The 19,245-nt window shown below is 45.2% G+C and overlaps 1 protein-coding gene across 1 annotated transcript in view; it reads right to left on the reverse strand.

Moving 5' to 3' along the window:
• Positions 1-8,637: 8,637 nt before the first annotated feature.
• The window catches only part of CFAP300 (cilia and flagella associated protein 300), a 22,062-nt gene continuing 11,454 nt past the window's right edge, over positions 8,638-19,245 (reverse strand). The window contains exons 5-7 of the mRNA XM_077770055.1: positions 16,136-16,308; positions 9,982-10,048; positions 8,638-8,865 (exon numbers count right to left, since the gene is read on the reverse strand). Coding sequence (XP_077626181.1) covers positions 8,737-8,865; positions 9,982-10,048; positions 16,136-16,308 — 369 coding nt within the window. The 3' untranslated portion in view covers positions 8,638-8,736. The remainder of the gene's footprint in view (positions 8,866-9,981; positions 10,049-16,135; positions 16,309-19,245) is intronic.

Raw genomic sequence — 19,245 nt, forward strand, 5'->3', positions numbered from 1 at the left:
TTCTAGAAACCCGACGAGACTGCGCTCTCAGTCCGTGCTCGAGGGGCGGCGCCCGAACCAGCGGCAGCAGCCCCCCTCAGAACCTCCAGGGGCAGAGACAGCAGTCTGGGCTTTAACAGCCCCTGCGCGTGGTTCTGAGGCGTGCTGGGTGTGAGAACTTTATGTTACACTCCACAGTCTGTCTGCATTCCATAAATCATAAGTAACATGCTCTGTAAATATTTTCACTGTTTTATAGCTAAGGATCCCCTTAATCTTATTATTTACTCTATAAATATCTACACCTAGCACGTATTTGGTAATTGAAAAGATTATGTTGTAAAGGATCTCAAAAACTGATGTCTTAAATGTTACCTGAAAGCTGACAATAAATCCTACTTAAAAAGATCCATTAAATACTGATTCCAGATTGTTTATAGTTTTCACATTATGTGATCATTGCGTTTTTGTTTTTGTTTTTGTATTTATTTGGATAGAGAGAGACCGAGCAGGGGAGGGACAGAGAGAGAGAGAGAGAGAGAGAGAGAATCCCAAGCAGGCTCTGCACTGTCCGCCCACAGCCCTGATACGGCTCCATCTCGTGACCCTGGGATTAGGACCTGAGCCAAAATCTTGAATCGGAGGCTCACTTGACTGAACCCCCAGGCGCCCCATGACTACCCATATATATGGATCTTCAACATGATACGTGGCACAAGCAATGTTTTAAAATCCATTAAATTTCTTTTGAGAATTTAATGTATCAAACTCTCTGAAGGCCTCTTGCTATCTAACTTACTTCCTCTGTAACCTGTTTCTAGTGCTCTGATCCATGGAGAACATCCGGAACCATCTCTAATAACCCTCTGTAAACTTGGCTGTAATTGTTAGTCTTCCTTCAGTCTTTGTTTCTAAACAATACCAGTTCCTTCAGCTTTACTCAGCGTCTTGTTTCTTAATCAAGTCCGTAACCATGGCCTTGCTGTCTTCTGAGCCCTCCACAGGTACCCCGTGTTCCTCAGCACGGTGACTGTGCTACACAATACACCACACCATCTACACATGATTAGCATTTGTGAAGACCATTATTTACACATTGATTTTACATCATTTACATATTGACAGTATTTACATATTTTCTAGGTGTGAAAGTGTATAACTTAACAATCTTTAGAAATAATATTTTATTTTTGAAAGTTAAAATTTGAACCCTTACGATGTATGCATGAATTTGCTGTGTTGAACTGGAATGACAGCATTTTTTAACTAAAAGCCAAAGAGATCGCTTAGCCTAGCTCTCTCCTTTCACCCAGAAGAGCTTGGTGTCTTGAGAGACCTGCACTGTCCAATATGGTGGCCCCTACCCACATAATAAAGAGAAAACTCAGTTCCTTAGTAACACTAGCCATGTTTCAAGTGCTTACTTGAAACACTGTACATATGGCTAGTAGCTTTGGGATGAAACAGCAGAGATCTGGAACACTTCCCTTATCTCAGAAAGCTCTGTTGGGCAGCACTGGGGTAAATGGCCCAAAGCCATACTGCTCTTCAGTGGCAGAGCAAGAATTTCCAGTTCCTGGTCCACACAGATNTATTACCTATCTACAAGATTTATTAAGTTTTTGTACAAAGCATTGTGCTAGCCATGGATTTTGACCCCAAGAAGGTTTTAAGAATATTCAGTAAGGGGCTCCCCTGGTGGCTCAGTCGGTTGAGTGCCCGACTTCGGCTCAGGACAGGATCTCAGGGTTCATGTGTCTGAACCCCTCATCAGGCTCTGTGCTGACAGCTCAGAGCCTGCTTCACATCCTCTGCCTCCCTGCCCTTCTCCCACTTGCACTCTCTCTCTCTCTCGAAAATGAATAAACGGGGCGCTTGGGTGGCTCAATCGATTGAGCATCTGACTTGGGGTCAGTTCATGATCTCACGGTTCGGTTCGTTGGTTCGAGCCCCACATCGGGTTCTGTGCTGACAGCTCACTCAGAGCCTGGAGCCTGCTCGGATTCTGTGTCTCCTCCTCTCTCTGGTCCTCCCCCATTCGTGCTCTGTCTTTCAAAAATAAATGTAAAAGAAAAGATTTTTTTAATGAATAAACAGGATGGAAGGAAGGTAGAAAGGAAGGAAATTAGGTGAGATTGCTGCGCATGTAGAAAACGGCAGGTGTTTTAGTTACATCTCTTTTCTGGCTGTTTAATGTATGTGTGTAATTGTGTGTTTGTGTTTACTAAATGTCTCCAGTCCCTCTGACCTTCCCAGAGACATCAGACACTACTCAGCTCACACCTCAGTTCCTACAGCCAGTTCCTGGCTGGTCTCCCAGGCTACTTCCGGCCTTTCTTGTTCCCATCAATCTCCTATGATTCTACACCCATTTCCTTCAAGTGCCATTTCCACCCTTTCTCTCCCAGATGAACCTAGAGTCGGTCCCTATTGTGTATCAGGCGCTGACAACAACTATGGTAAAGTCAACAACAATGACTTATATTTGCTTGACGCTTACTTGCACATACAGTATCCTGTTTATTTTTTTTTTTAACTTTTTGAAAAAGATTTTATTAAGTAGTCTCTACACCCAATGTGGGGCTTGAACTCACAACCTGAGATCAAGAATCACAGGATGTACTGACTGAGCCAGCTGGGCGCGCATATCCCATTTCATTTAATTCCCATCTTTCTTGGGGCATCTGGCTGGCTCAGTTGGTAGAGCACTGGACTCGTGATCTCGGGGTCATGAGTTTAAGCCCCATATTGGTTGTGGCACCTACTTAAAAAACAAAATAAAGCCCCAAAACATAAATTAATAAAACATGTAGTTGCAGTTAATAAGGCAACTCAGAAAAAAAAAATCCATCTTTCTTTCCAGATTTCAAGACCTTAATTGATGTAGCCCTTTTATTTCTAAGATTGTTTCTTGTCAAACATTTTGAGCAGATTTGTTCTAAAAGTACTAAAACCAGGAACCTGAGAGTCATCCTTGACTTCTCTCCTCCCCATTCCCCACCCCTAATTCAGTCCATCAGTAACACTGCTCTGGGTCCAAAACTCCATGTGGAATATACCCATTTCCTTCCAGATCCTAAGTGATGAGGCTTGCAGAATAAAGTGTCACAGGGTGTGATAACAGAAATTAATGTCCCCACGGTCCTGGAGGCCAGAAATCCATCCCCAAGGAGTCAGCAGGGTCCTGAGATCCCCCTCAGCTTGTGGATGGCTGTCTTCTTCTGGCGTCTCCACACGGCCTTCCCTCGGAGTCTCTGTGTCCTCATCTTATCGGGACACCAGTCAGGTGGGGTGATTGCCCAGCAATACGACCTCATTTTACCGTAAGTACCTCTCAGAAGACCCTACCTTCCAACACAGGGGTTTGGGACTTCAGCATTGAGACTTTGGCGATGACACAATTCAGCCCGTGACTCTCCATCGTTACTGACACCATCCTCACTCCAAGCGCCTCCGTTTCTCACTAGCTGTTGACAGTTTCCCCATGTCCTCTCACATCTGTTTACCATGCAACAGCCACAGTGACCTTTCCATTTGTAAAAATGTACACTAGTCATTTGCTTCAAACCTTATAGTGGCGGGGTGGCCGGGGGGCTCAGTCAGTTCAGCATCCAGCTCTTGATTTCAGCTCAGGTCAAGACCTCACGGTTATAAGATTGAGCCCCATCCTCGGGCTCTGTGCTGATAGCGGTGGAGCCTGTTTGGGATTCTCCCTCTCTCACCCTCTCTCTCTGTCCCTTCCCCACACATTCTCTTTCTCAAAATAAATAAATTAATTAAAACTTCAAAAATAAAGAAAGTGCCCTTCAGTTCCCTTCTTAAGAAGGCCTCTCATGATGCATCTATCCTTGGCTCTGACTGCTCAAGCCTCCCTCAGAATTTTGCAGTAGATCTAACTGAATATGTACAAAGTGCTTCTAAGCAAAATAACTATTTTATTCTACGATATGTTAAGGAGATACAGGCTGACAGTTGATCAAGAATTTGGTTGAATAAAAATTGATATTGTCCACGTGGTCTTCACTTTACCGTTTCTCTCTCGCACTGTTCTAGTAATGGAAAAGGTAAGAAACAGAATTCACAGAGTCCTAGTGTTTGCTAAAGCCCAGCCCAGTGATCAGTCTTTTCTCTTACCAAAAAAAAAAAAAGATAAACAGGAATGGTAAGTTCCACCCTTACTCAAGCGCAGCGTGGCCTGCTGGTGCCCGTGAACTCTGACGTGTACGCAGAGTCAGGAGACTGAAACTTGCATCAGAGGCTCCCAGGTGCGCCTGGTGGACGCTGCTCAATGTGGCGCTGAATGCCGCTTCTAAGTGCTAATTAACGCAGCTTTTACTGTAAAAAGGAAGCGGAAGCGTACTTCCCTGCCTTTTCTTCTTTCCTTTGTTCTTCTGTTTTCATCTACTCTCTCTCTTTTAAACTACGGAAGTAGAGAGTAGAGCAGTGGTTCCCAACCCTGGGGGCGCCCACGACAATCAATATGTGTGATCAAGGAAATCTATAAAATGATGCTCCACCTCAAAAAAAAATTCATAGCAATCAAAATAATAAATACCATTTCACACCCATTAGATTGAAAAAAAAGAAAACTTGTGAGTGTGTCACGTCTCTAACGAAAGGGCACACTTCTTGAGAGTAACTAGAAGTTTCTTTGTATCCCTCACCGCACCCATCCCTGTTGCAGGTGCTGGCACGTAAACTCGAGAACAGTAATTGTGTCTGTTGTGTTCATTGCTGTATCTGCAAGTGCTCAGAAAGCGCCCAGCACATAGTAGGCAATCAATTAACGTTTGTTAAAGGATAAATGACACTAGTTTTTAACAAATACTTGCTGGATGACTGAGAGGCCTCCAGGCAGCTCTAAGAACCTACAGAGTCTGGTTTCCAAGCCTGGGGTGGGGACCGGAGTGACGGGCAGGACAGGGGTTTCCCCTCCTGACCACAGCTTCCTACCACAGACCCACTTCCCCATCCCGCCACCACAGATGCACAACACGCCGTAACTCAGCCACTTGCTAACTGTTTGGGGCCATATTTGGTTTTTTTCTGGTGAGCATTCCACTGTCATGTACTTCATGTCGTCCTGAAAGGTTTCCCTTGCTACTCAGAGCGGTTAGTTCTGTGCTTTGACAACTATAATAATCTCCTACTTGATCTTTGGATTTTGGACTTTCTTCACCCCAATTCATCACTGCCAGATTAATCTTTCCAGAATACCACGTCTATGATGCGACCAACCTGCTCAAAAGTCTTTAACGACTGCTATATGTCACCTACTTAAAAGACTTTATGGGGCATCTTGCTGGCTCAATCAGCAAAACATGTATGTGACTCTTGATCTCAGGGTCCTGAATTCGAGCCCCATGTTGCTAGAAATTACTTTTAAAAATAATAATAAAATCTTAAAAAAAAAAAAAAGAGGATTTTAATTTTCTAGTATGGTACCCACGGCCCTCAGTGACCAGGTCCTCGGCAGTCCGTCTCTGTGTTATTACCCACAACTCCTGGACGTGATCCTCAGTCCCAACTAGTCAGCTGTGCTCATGTCCCCCCAAACCACCTTGTGTTTTTGTTTCTGTGTGTGTGTGTGTGTGTGTGTGTGTGTTTAAGTTTCACTTAAGTAATCTCTACACCCAGTGTGGGGCTGGAACTCATGACCTTGAGACCAAGAGTTGGATGCTCTACCAACTGAGCCAGCCAGGCGCCCCCAAAAACCAGTTTGTTTTCATACGTGTGAATTGTTTTTGCTCATGGGACGTCAGTGTGCCAGGTGCTCTGGTCTTCAGCCTGAGCCCCCTTTTGAATTGTCCAAATTGTAATTCCATGGGTCTTCCCTTAAGTAACTTTCAGAATTTCAGAAGAATGCTCTGAAGTCCCCAAAAATCATTCTGTTGTCACTTGTCACCCTGGGCAAATCCTCCACCCACAGCCAGTGACAGCCGCTCTTCCAGTGCTGGCTTCGGCCGGCCGCGTTCTCCCAGGACCACTGTGCGGGGGCGCGCTCCCCGGCTGCCCGTCTGCCTCCACACAGGATGGCTACACCCACACTCTACCGGTGTGTGGAATGAACACGGGACTGAGGGCAGCTGAAGGAGCTGTGTGCACTTACTCAGCCGCCCTGCCCTCCCTCACTCCACACCTGCAGGCACACCCCCAGGGCCAGCTCCTGGCCCTCAGTCACAGGACAGGCACTGGGTGTCCATCACATGTCCGGCACCACGCTAGGCACTGGGGACTCAAGGCTGAACCTCACGGACACAGGTCCTGTTTTTAAGACAAACATTAAATAAATTATTAAAAATAGGTGAAGTGAGCAAAGAATTCCTTTTTTAAAATTTTTAAATATTTTAAGTAGGCTCCATGCCCCATGTGGGGCTTGAACTCATGACCCTGAGATCAAGAGTCACACACTGCACTGACCTGAGCCAGCCAGGCACCCGAGAGGTGAGCAAAATGCTGCCAAAGAAATTCTTGGGAGTCCGAGTTTCTGTCCTCCACACTGTCTGGGGCCCAGAGCAGGGAAGACCAGTGTTCCCTCGTCTTATGTAGTATCCGGTCCAGTTAGTAATGATACAATCTGTAAAAAAGCAATTCTAGGGACGCCTGGGTGGTTCAGTGTGCTGAGCGTCAGACTTCGGCTCAGGTCATGATCTCACCGCTGGTGAGTTCAAGCCCTGCCTGGGTCTCCATGCTGACAGCTCAGACCCTGGAACCTACTTTAGATTCTGTGTCTCCCTCTCTCTCTCTGTCCCTTCCCTGCAAGCGCTCCCATGCTCGCTCGCGCGCTCTCTCTCTCTCTCTCTGTCTCTCGTAAATAAACATTTTTAAAAAAGCAATTCTGAACTTAAGGAAGACAGCTTTTTACATTATTATGCAGACAGTTTAGCTCCTGATTTTTCCGTATTCCTCAATAGAGAATGAAAAGAGCCAAAATTCACACTTAAACTATGGGCTTGACACTATTCAAAGCCATATATATACACAGTTTTCACAGTAACCTTCAAAGGAGTCCTAGCATTTCCCCTACTTTACAGATGAGGCAACTCGGGCACAGAAAGGTTTTAATGAGCTCCAAGGGCCACCGGGAGTCGGGCGCAATTCAGAGCCGGGCAGTGCGACTGCTCAGGCCACGTTGGTTAGGTCGATGCCGGAATACCCCCGCGGAGATAATTTGCATAATCATAGATATTATGCAATAGATAGATTGCATAATCTTAGTCGGTTAAGCGTCCGACTTTCGCTTAGGTCATGATCTCGCAGTTCGTGGGTTCGAGCCCCGCGTCGGGCTCTGTGCTGACTGCCAGCTCAGAGCCTGGAGCCTGTTTCAGTCTGTGACTCCCTCTCTCTCTGACCCTCCCTGCTCACGCTGTCTCTCTCTCTCTCTCTCCTAGAAATAAATAAAACATTAAAAAAAAAATTAATAAAAAAAATAGATCATTAAAATGATTATCCCCAAACAACGGCGCAATCTTTCCGCAAAGGCGTTTTGCACCCCCACCCGGACGGCAGAGAGAAGACCAGCCCCTCCCGTGCCTCCGGACTCCCGGACTCGCGCCCGCGCCGGGCCAGCACCGAGCGCCGCCCAGGCCCAGCTCGCGGGATGTCCCCCTTCTCCGGACTCAGGCCGCAGCCCGGTCTGGGGACCCGCTCTGGCGGAGCACCCTCACTGCTGGGCTCACGGACGAGCACGGGGTCCCCCAGGAAACCCACCTCGCACGGAGCGGATACACAGAATCGTTGACTGGCGAGCATGTGATGGAGGGAGCGTGCCCAGGTTGTAGGGTCTATGCAGTCAGGGCAGGCCGGGGAGGGCCCTCCGTTCTCACTGTGATGTGTCCTACGCGGGTTAAACAGTGCCTATGGATGTGATGAACGCGTCTAGACGGTAATCGCCCAGGAGACGCTGACTGTGCCAAGCACAAACTGGCGGCTGCTCTTCAGACAAATCCACAGACGCAAATACAAGGTCATCGCCCTTGTCCTTACGACACAGAGACACATACTTCAAACGTGTGTCCCCTCAGACTGCCAACATTTCTCGCAGGCTCGCTGTACCTGGTCGTTCGTACCTTTAAACAAACGTAAGTTACATCTGCATTCTCGGAAGGGAATGAGGAACGGAGAAGGGAGCCTGAGGCCGGCTCTTTCCTCTCTCGCCACCTCCGCCCCCGACGACACCATCGGGGTCCTCGGGCAGCTGTGGGGCAGCCGCGGATGTAATTTATTATGTGATAAAAGACTTCACGATTACTTTCAGAACATAGCTTTTTTATTGAGGATCTTAAGTGGGGCAAATGAAGCAAAGGAATTGTTTTGCATTTTATATCCCTGGAGACATAAATCTTTATGCACTGAAGAAATGCAATTAAGTGAAACTCAAATTTAAAAAGCTAACAGTTGGTAATAATCAGTAGAGACATGTTCAGTTTTCTGTGACAATTTCAAGCTAGAATTAATTAACTTCTAAAATAAAATACATGAAAATCGAAGACTTACTTGAATCTTAATGCAACAAATATATACTGGATTTTTAGTTCCTTGTAACTTTCTGTAAATTGTCCACAACTACAGTGGTGTAGACGGAGGCAGGATGGAGTTCGTTCCCTGTGCTACCACTCTAGGTAAATTGAAAGACAGGCATCTGCAGCTTCTCTACATTTTAGTTAAAGTAACTGGCAAAGGAAATGTTTCCTATACATTGGCATCAAAATAAAAAAGTGGTAGAAACAGTAAAATCGATAATCTGCAAGAATACTGTTAAGACACTTCCCCCACCCCATAACAGTGGTATAAAACATGAACATGACGCCTGATCGGATCCACAATAAAGTAAGAAAATGTCTGTTCGTGAGTCTTTGTCGAAGGGTAGCACATACCAACAGAATCCTGAAAAAGACAGACCTAGATTATTTAGTCTACAACTACATGTATGTAAGTAATAATACCTTTAACTACTACATATTTTCTGTTAAAATGTCATGAAACCTACATCAAACCTTTTACAATTAAATTCGTAATTAGCTGACATTTTACAGTATGTACTGACAGCGCAGTCTACTGGGCTAACAGTACATATGTACTATACACACATATATAATTCTGGACCTAAAGGAACTTATAGTCTAAAAGGAAACCGTAACTTTTGAAAAAGTGCTTTTAAAATGCTAATATTGCAAATATTTCTATTTTGCAATTTTCTTCTGCCTTTGCTTTCCTTTAGAATGTGGTCTTTACAGGGGCGCCTGGGTGGCTTAGTCGGTTAAGCGTCCGACTTTCGCTTAGGTCATGATCTCGCGGTTCGTGGGTTCGAGCCCCGCGTCAGGCTCTGTGCTGACTGCCAGCTCAGAGCCTGGAGCCTGTTTCAGTCTGTGACTCCCTCTCTCTCTGACCCTCCCCTGCTCACGCTGTCTCTCTCTCTCTCTCTCCTAGAAATAAATAAAACATTAAAAAAAAAAAAAAAAAACTTATTAGAATGTGGTCTTTACATACTATGAGGGAAACGACTATGTTTCTTTGGTTTATCAACACAAAATGCCCAACACAGCGGCTGATACGCAACAGGCACTGAATAACATCTGTTAAGCGATTCTGTAAAGATACTTAGAAACTGCTTCAAATGTGCTAACAATCTTTTATATGACACTAGAATTCAAGCATCAGATTCTGTAATATACAGACATTTATAACCTCTTATTTGCCCTATAAACTATGGTCCAACAAACTAGAGAAGGTGTTCCTCCGTTGCCTCTGAGTCACATGTTTCGCTCTTAAGTAAGTACTATTATTAGACAGGGACAGCAGAAAAGAGGCCGGGGGAGAAGTTTGTATGGCTCTCCAAATAAAAGCATACCTTATCAACTTTTCTTTTTGACAAAAAACTAAATATCATCCATCATCTTTTCTCCTAGACATAACATTGGACTAGTTGCTAACTCCCATTGTAAACCTTATTAATACCCAGTAAGTAAATTGAATGCTTGCAAATTCCCCCTCAATACTTACATATGCCGTAACTTTAAAGATGGAAGAGGTAATTTGTATTTTCTTGGTTTGAGGATTCTTTCGAACACTAAAATGGGGGGAAAGGGATACATTTTAAGTGTAACAAGCATTCACATAATACATTTATTTTTTATTATTTTTTTTAACGTTTATTCAGTTTCGAGAGAGAGAGAAAGAAACAGAGCATGAGTGGGGGAGGGGCAGAGAGAGAGGGAGACACAGAATCTGAAGCAGGCTCCAGGCTCTGAGCTGTCAGCAGAGAGCCCAACATGGGGTTCGAACCCATGAGCTGTGAGATCAGGACCCAAGCCAAAGTCGGATGCTCAACTAACTGACTGAGCCACCCAGGTGCGCACACCCCCCAACCTTTTTTGGAATGTTTGGCATAATACATTTAGAAGAGAGATCCCTTTTAGTACGCAGGTGTTCTTATGCCTATAAAATACAGAAACACACAACATCCGACTCAAGTGGTTTGAAAAGGACAGACCTGCATTTTTACCCCAGGATGCGGAACACGGAATTTGACAGTGAGAATATCTGAGGTCTGACCGAGACTCAGAGGATGAATGTTTCCCAAGCCAGAGAAAACCATCAGAAAAGTAGGAAGTGATAAAAGTCTGACCAAAGTGTAGGCAGCTGTAAGGTAGGTGAAATCACGCTAAACTACAGAATTCGGCAATCTAAACCCACACACCAGCTTGGCCACTGATTTACTAGTTCATTTGGGGCAAGATTAACCTTTCTGAACATCAATTTCCTCACATGTCAACTAGGCATACTATGGCTCTTTTTAGGATTCTGTGAGGATTGAGTGGGATAAGGTATGGGAAAACTATTTGTTAAATTATGTATTATTAAATTATATCATATTAAAATCATGAAATCTTTCCTTGCAGCAGCTCTCGTTCAGTCACTCTCCCCACAAAAGATGACCCGTGGCAGCACAGAGCGGAAGCCACTGAGAGATGAGGGAACAGGCTACAGGGGGAGATTTACACCCGGCACCTTCGTAATGCTTTACAGTCTGCAAAATACCTTCACATAATTTACGTCAGATAAAGATCACACAGCCCTGGGAGGCTGGTGGCTACCATTTTACCAGGTGTAGAGCCAGTAGAGCCAGAGAAGTTAGACAAGACATTTAAGGCGTCCCAACCAAAAGTGGTATTTCGGGGACATGACTGCAGGTGCCACACAGTCCATCCAGTTGCTCTGCCTGCGTCTCCCCCGCTCGTCCCCTGTCGCCGCTCTAGCAGACACACGCAGCACAGGCTGTCCTCCTGGGGGACACGGTGCGTCGCACTGAAAGGAGGCTAGCCCCTCCTCGCTTCGCTAGGTGCCTGACACACGAAGAGTGAGCTGGAAGAGGAGAACGAAGGTGGACTGTGAGCAAGTGTGTGTGTGTGTGTGTGTGTGTGTCTGTGTGTGTAAAAGAGAGCTTGCGCACCTACCAGAATGGCCAGACCTGAGCCATTTCGGGGCTCAAAGTTCTTAGGCAGTTGTTTTTTTTCAGGCAGCTTTTATCTTTGAAACATTTCATTCAAATTTAAAGGCAGAAATCATACAATTAATTTCCATATACTTCTACAACACGGATTGTGGTCATTATCTTTTCTCTAACACTTAACATATACTGCTTAAACACTAAAGATTGTATTTGAAATTCTGCGCTTATCCAAGGGGTAACTATAACCACTACATACAAAACACTTATACTGCACACACCCACATAACCACCTAAACCCAAATACAGAACATACCTACCTATGGTTATACCTGAATTTAGGTGTTCATCTGGAGGTGGTTATAAATATATAAAAATTCACTAAGCTGTAGGTCCACTATGATTTGTTCACTTTACTGTATGTAAATTAGCCCAGTTAAAAAAAAAAAAAACAGACCAACCCTTGTAAAAGTTTGTACTTATCCAATAAATGAAAGAAAATTTAGTATTTGATATTTCATTTTAACAGTTAACACATACATGTACTACTTACAAAAGATACTACCATTTGAGCATTAGTAGCAGTTGGTTCCTGGGGCGCCTGGGTGGCTCAGTCGGTTAAGCGTCCGACTTCGGCTCAGGTCATGATCTCACGGTTCGTGGGTTCAAGCCCTGCGTCGGGCTCTGTGCTGACAGCTCAGCTCAGAGCCGGGAGCCTATTTCAGATTCTGTATCTCCCTCTCCCTCTGACCCCCCCCTGCTCACGCTGTCTCTCTCTCTCCCAGAAATAAATAAAACATTAAAAATTTAAAAAAAAAAAAAAAATTTCCTATCTTTGACAGATACGCAGTTTGGAAAACCTCTCCAAAAACTGTGACAAGAGTTTAATATTCACAGCAGAAAAGACAAAGGCTGCCATTAGTGACTACAGAATATTTCTGCATAGGCATTTAAAAAATTTTTTTAATGTTTTATTTATTTCTGAGAGAGACAGAGAGAGAGAGAGAGGGGCAGCCTGAGCAGGGGAGAGGCAGAGACAGAGGAAGATAAAGAATCCGAAGCAGACTCCAGGCTCTGAGCTGTCAGCACAGAGCCCGGCGCAGGGCTCAAACGCACAAACTGTGAGATCATGACCTGAGCCAAAGTCAGACGCTTAACCGACTGAGCCACCCAGGCGCCCCTGCATAGACATTTTTGAAATGTAATGAAACAATGGGTCATATTTACTCTCTAATGAACTGGTTCTAAAGTACTACCTATATTATTTAAAAGAACCATAATCCTTGAAAAGAAGGCATTTTCCAGAACATTTAAAAAGTGCATTTCATAGGACTTGTACTAATGGATGAGGGAAAAAATATCTTAAGAATGTTTTCACCTTCTTGCTTGAGCCAGAGACCACTAAAATCTAGCTCCACGATGTGCCTCCAACATGTACAGACTTAAGGGCCTCGCTTCTTTCTGGAGCAGATTAGTGCTGATGTTTATCTGCAAGGGCAGCTTAGATAATGTGAAGCAGCTGCTGCACGCACAATCAGAATGATAACAGATATTTTCCTTAAAAACATGAAAATACCCAAAATTCAAGTAAAGGAACAGGACAAAACAATACCCTTGCTGGTTAATTTGGATTGTGCTAGTGACTCGTTCGGGTATGTGGCTCAGAGCGAAAAGTTACTGCAATTGTTGGAGCTCCGCCCGCGCTCCCCCTACCTGGGCATTCCTTCCTCGGAGCTGGACCGATCCAGCCCAAACCGTCGCCCTAACCTAATGACACCGCCTCGGACCCAAATCAGCACAACTGGTTAGAAAGCCACAGGCAGTGCGAGTGATAAGCAAACCAGCAGGGCCTGAAGGGCCTCTGTGATCAGTTAACCCTTCGGTTGCTCTGCATTGGCACTTACGCCATCGTAAGCAAATGTTTATTCTAATCAGAATTTTCTTCTGAAGTTGTTTTGGGAAGACAACAACTTCAGATTTCCTCCCCACTCAGCAAGAAATGCATAAGCACGCTTCAGCTCGGGCCATCAGCAGAAATCCTGAATGGCTCTCAAATAAGAGCGATGCTGTAATCGGGCTGGTTCCTTCCCAGTGTCGCCTGGAATGGCAGACTAGTGGCTCGCGGGTCTCCTCCGGTCGGGGAACAGGCCGCGCGTCCCTCTGCTGGCCCTTGGGGACCCCATTCCATCAAGACTTCCCTAACACAGCCGCCCTAAAAATGTCCTCTTCTGAACTTCTGGGGGTATTTACTATAGTATCAGGAGCTGCAAACATTTGCCTATAAAAAATTGAAGATTTGATTTCATAACAATTTTTACTTGTCAGAGGTTTTAAACAATTATTTGATATGTTAGTTTTTCATTATTTCCTTAAGGTCAAGGACTGTCTGAGGGCTCTCCTGCAGTCTCCTGAGAGCCTGGCAGAGTTCTGTGCACACCATCAACCTGCCGGCTGCCTCAGCGATGCTGAGGGCGGGACTTCTACTCTTTCTGTAAGAGGCCGGGAGTTTGGGCGACTCGGCTTACAAGCAGCCGTTACCCCTGGCGCCATACTTCTACTTAGCACCAGGGAGGGCAGAAGGGAACGGCAGGCGAGAATCCGGGGAGGGGCAGGCAGGGAAAACAGTTTCTCCAAAGTTTAGGCTCTAAAGTTACTTGTTTCAAACACCTCCCACAGCATCTCCCCCCGCACGGCACACGGTGGTGAGGAATTCCACATGCTCGCAGGACCAGTGAAGTACAACACACTGTCATGGCAGCAGTGTGTGTGTGTGCGTGAGTGTGTCACTGGGTGTACCACAGAGCATACGCAGGCGGCTGGAAGCAGGCTTACAAGTTTTCACAAGCTACACGTGATATGGACAGAATGTTCTGGATGTAAGTATGTATATGTTTTTCTCAAATTTTCTAAATTTCTAACATTTTTTAACAATCTTTATATGTTGACAGAGTAACTTTGCAACAAAAGTCAGAGGCAAATTAAAGAAATACTTTTTGTTTTTAAAACCACATCAGAGGGGTGGCTGGGGGCTCAGGTAGTTAAGCATCTGACTCCTGGTTTTGGCTCAGGTCATGATCTCAAGTGTGTGGGTTCCAGCCTTGTGTGGGGCTCTGACCTGACAGCGAGGAGCCTGCTTGGGATTCTCTCTCTCCTCTCTCTTTGCCCCTGCCCGCTCCATCTCTCTCTCTCTCTCAAAATAAATCAACTTTAAAAAAAAACCAACATACCAGGAAAAGAATGAAGTGAAATAACTACATCATGTAGGTTGTCACACAGCTGAATGACACACCGAGCAGGAGCAAGAATTGAGACGCTGAGCGCAAGTAACAATCGAGAGTTTTATGAGAAGCCAATTCTCTTGTCTTCCTATTAAGGTAAAATTTTGTGACTAAACTCTGGGACCCTTTGCTTTCCGTTGGTCTTACCCATTTCCCCTATAAACATGATCCAATAACTTCATCACTGAAAAGCCCAACCCAATAGAAGTATATATAAATAATTTATAAAGTTTTTATACCAATTGGATCTTCAAAGAGAAAAATACGGAACTCCTAGTGGAACACCTAAAACAAACTGGAATTTGGAATTAATTTAAAAATGTAAAGTTTATGCCTAGATGAAAATTCTTCCACCTCTTTTTTTGTTTGAATGTTTTACTTATTTCTGAGAGACAGAGAGAGACAACATGAACAGGGGAGGGGCAGAGAGAGAAGGAGATACAGAATCTGAAACAGGCTCCAGGCTCTGAGCTGTCAGCACAGAGCCCGATGCGGGGCCTGAACCCATGAACTGTGAGATCATGACCTGAGCTAAAGTCAGACACTTAACCAACTGAGCCACCCAGGCGCCCCTCTTCCACCTCTTTATAAAAAAGGTAGTACTTGTTTTCCTATTAGTCAAGCAAATTTACACAACGTGAGGAATTTTGTGTTCCCCTGAAATGTGAAAAGAGACCTGGGATAAACATGACAGGAGACCTGGGGTGAGTGTGACAGGAGACCTGGGGTGAGTGTGACAGGAGACCTGGGGTGAATGTGACAAGAGACCTGGGTAAGTGTGACAGGAACCTGGGGTAAGTGTGACAGGAGACATGAGCTAAAAGTGACATTAGAGCTGGGGTGAGTGTGACAGGAGATTTGAGGTAAGTGGACAGGAGATCTAGAGTAAGTGTCAACCTGAGGAATTTTGTGTTCCCCTGAAATGTGAAAAGAGACCTGGGATAAACATGACAGGAGACCTGGGCTGAGTGTGACAGGAGACCTGGGTAAGTGTGGCAGAAGACCTGAGGTAAATGTGACATCAGATCTGGGGTGAGTGTGACTGGAAACCTGAGGTAAATGTGACATCAGACCTGGGGTGAGTGTGACTGGAGACCTGGGGTAAATATGACGGGAGACCTGGGGTAAGCACAACGGGAAGCTGGGGAGAACGTGATAGGAGATCCCAGATAAGGTGGCCACCAAGCAGGCATGGAGCAGGTAACCTGTCAGACTGGGAAACAAGGTGCGAACCGAGTCAGGGAGACGTAGCCAAATCCCAGCCCGGAGGAGAAGGGAGAGGCCGGAAAAGGGGGTCGAGGCGGTGCTGTTCTCACACGGTTTGGTTGTTGGTGTCAACAGGACGCAAGAGACGCTCGGCAAGCCCAGCACAGTGAAACAGTGCACTCTGTTAACCAGAGATTTACCTACTGTAATCTGGCAACATTACCTCACCAGATCTTTATAGATAAGCTTTGTTGTTTCCAGATACGGATTAAGCACATCTTCATACTGACAAAGGGCTCCACCAAGGCAAAGATGTTTGAAAAGACAAAACAGGAACTCTTCTCTATCAGCTTGGCTAAATATTTCATATTTTTCTGAGTCTTCCACTAGCAAAACCTATGGAAAATGATAAAATTTGTCTTAATCTAACATGATTTAAGGTTCTAATTTTTGTTTTCAAAAGTTTCCATTTATTTACTTACAAATAATCCCAGGCCTGTATTACCAACCAATCCTGAACAACCAGAAGGAGTAATCTGCGAGACCTGCACTCATTTTCCTGCCGTGTCACCTATAAGCCACTGACGCTCAGTTAAAGGAATAAATCTAAGTCTTCTCCTCTTCCCCTTTTGCCTTTCTTCTAGTTTATATCTTTAGTAATTGTTTTAGCGCTACTCCATCCTATAAGGTCCATAGCCTTTGCTTCGATCTGGCAGCCAACCCTCATTCGTAAGCTCTCCCCCTGCACTGTCTGGATCACCACTTTCCTTACCACCCCTGCCCGCCTCCATTACTCCATTCTGAACTGTTCAGGTAAATGGACCATTGTAACCACCGCTTTTTCCTGCTGTCCCCTAATAATCTCACCTTACACATCACCCATCTACACGGACTCTTGCTCTCTGGAGACTTTGCTACCTCCTTCAGAAAACAGCACGACAGGGTCTGATGTGGGGGATTTTCTGATACCATCGATTATTACAGACAGCTGATTAAGTTGCTAACTGCGGTAAATACGAACAAGGTGACGAATATAAACCATAACACACATTTATTTTATTGAGTTGTTTATACCCCACTTGCTTTTTAGAAGAATGTAAAATAGCTAACAGTAAAATATAGACACAGTACGAAAAATAAAAGACAAAAACCTGTAACCAAGAAACAAAGTGGGAAAAGAAAATACGTACACATGAGGAAGTCCAGATGAAGGAATGCTGCAAAAAATGTACGTAACACTAACACTACCAAACAGGTAAAGGAGGGAAATAGGGGTCATACAAAATCAGTCTAGTAGCAAGAAGTACACCTAATTAGGAAACCTGATTGAGCTTCACATTTGATTTACCCCAGTCAGTCTCAAATGAATATTCACCACAAGGTCAGCATACAAGAGGCATTTAAAATAAACTCTGTGGTGGTGCCAATGTGCAGATGACTTACGATGAGTTTATGAAAGCCAAGGCGACTTACAGTAAAAGACAGGTGCGGAGAAGTGGCTCATAGTATATTACTCCCTGGGTGTGCCACACATACCGCTTGACCGGTCTCCCTCCCTCCCCACCTCCCTCTGTTCCTCTCTCTCTGTCTCTAAGGAAATGATGTGATACTGAAGCCTGAGTTTGTGGCTACCTAAAGATCTGGCCTAACACAAGAGTGACTAAAGCTCTCAGGAATGACACGCATTCCTTACATGAGCGCTCTGGTGACTGAACGGATTGGGGGGCACAATTCAAAAGTTACAGTGAGGAAGATATTCGGGGGATAAATGTGGAGGCGGCAGCATCTGCGCTGATCCCCGAGCGCTCACACGCACAGCCTTCAGAGGGCAGGTGTGCGGGGGGGGCCAAGGAGCCAGACCTGTGCGGGAGGCAGTTAGTGTCCTCAGTGAGGCGGGCGACACGGCGGGGGGCCGTGTGCAGTTCAGGCTAAAGCTGGTCACTTACTGATTTATTTTTTTCAGCCAGAGAGCAACCAAGTTAAGACCTTCTTGTCGCCACGGAGCGACCAAGACCAGCAGAGCGAAGCACAGAGGCGGCTGGCAGAAATCCAGCGCCTCTTCCCGGATCCAAGGGCTACGCGCCCGCCGAGCCCAGCAGGACAGGCAGCGCCGCCAAAGTGCCGCCTCCCGGACGGAAAGTCCCAGGCCAAGGCTCTCTGGAGAGGTGAGGGTGAGCTCTCCGAAAATAGGGGAAAGGGCCTTGCGACTCAGAAGTGTGCCAGCGGAGATCGGGACAGATCAGAAGAGCTGAGCGGAGGGGCCCAGAAAGGAAGAAGACTCAGACTAGACTAGACACTCCGTAAAGGTTAATTTCCAATCCTTGGTACGGAAGAGCGGTCGTTATGATCAGATCCACGCGGGGACAGTACTTCTCTTGTGTTATGCGTAACACTGAACTAAAGAGCTACTATATAGAGGCTCCTCAGTTGTGTGTTTGGTCATTTTCACGGAGTTAATTTTATTTTCTTCTTCAACTAAGAGTCCTTTCAGGTGTTCTGTTAGTGTAGAAGAATGCACAGACTGGCTGCATGCCTCCCGTCTCCTACAGACGAGATGTCTGTGTCTGGAACAGTGTGTCAGCAGCTTCCCTAATTCATTCTCATCGGGATTTACAATAAATTCAACTTCTACATCTCCTTTCTCTCTTAATGTAGAATAATAGTAATTAGTGGTTAGTCATTACTATTACTGAAAGCTTACTAAGTACCAGGCATCGGGCTAAACACTTTAAGTGCATTATCTCACATAATTTATTTTATTTTATTTTTAAAAATATTTTTGAGAGAGAGAGGCAAGGGAGAGAGACACAAACAGGGGAGGGGCAGAGAGATGGAGATAGAGAACCTGAAGCAAGCTCCAGTCCAGGCTCCAAACCTGTCAGCACAGAGCCCAACGCGGGGCTCAAATCCATGAACTGTGGGATCATGACCTGAGCTGAAGTCGGACACTCAACCGACTGAGCCACCCAGACACCCCTCACATAATTCTTATATCATTCCTATTTTATAGATGAAAAAAGAGGTTAAGTACCACAGTTATTAAGTGGCAGACCCTGGATTTTTAATCTATGTCTATTTGATACGAAAGCTCTACTTTAAAAAAAAAAAAATCTCTACACCCAATGTGGGGCTTGAACTCACAACCCTTAGATCAAGTAGCTTCCCCCATTGACTGAGCCAGCCAGGAGCTCCTGAAAGCCCTAATTCTTTTTTAAATGTTTATTTTTGAGGGAGGGAGAGAGAGAGAGAGAGAGAGAGAGAGAGAGAGAGAGGGGCGGAGACACACACACACACACACACACACACACAAAAACACACCAGCAGGGGAGGGGG

Source organism: Crocuta crocuta, unplaced genomic scaffold (genome assembly GCF_008692635.1).
Source record: "Crocuta crocuta isolate KB4526 unplaced genomic scaffold, BGI_CrCroc_1.0 scaffold80, whole genome shotgun sequence".
Lineage (NCBI taxonomy): Eukaryota > Metazoa > Chordata > Mammalia > Carnivora > Hyaenidae > Crocuta > Crocuta crocuta.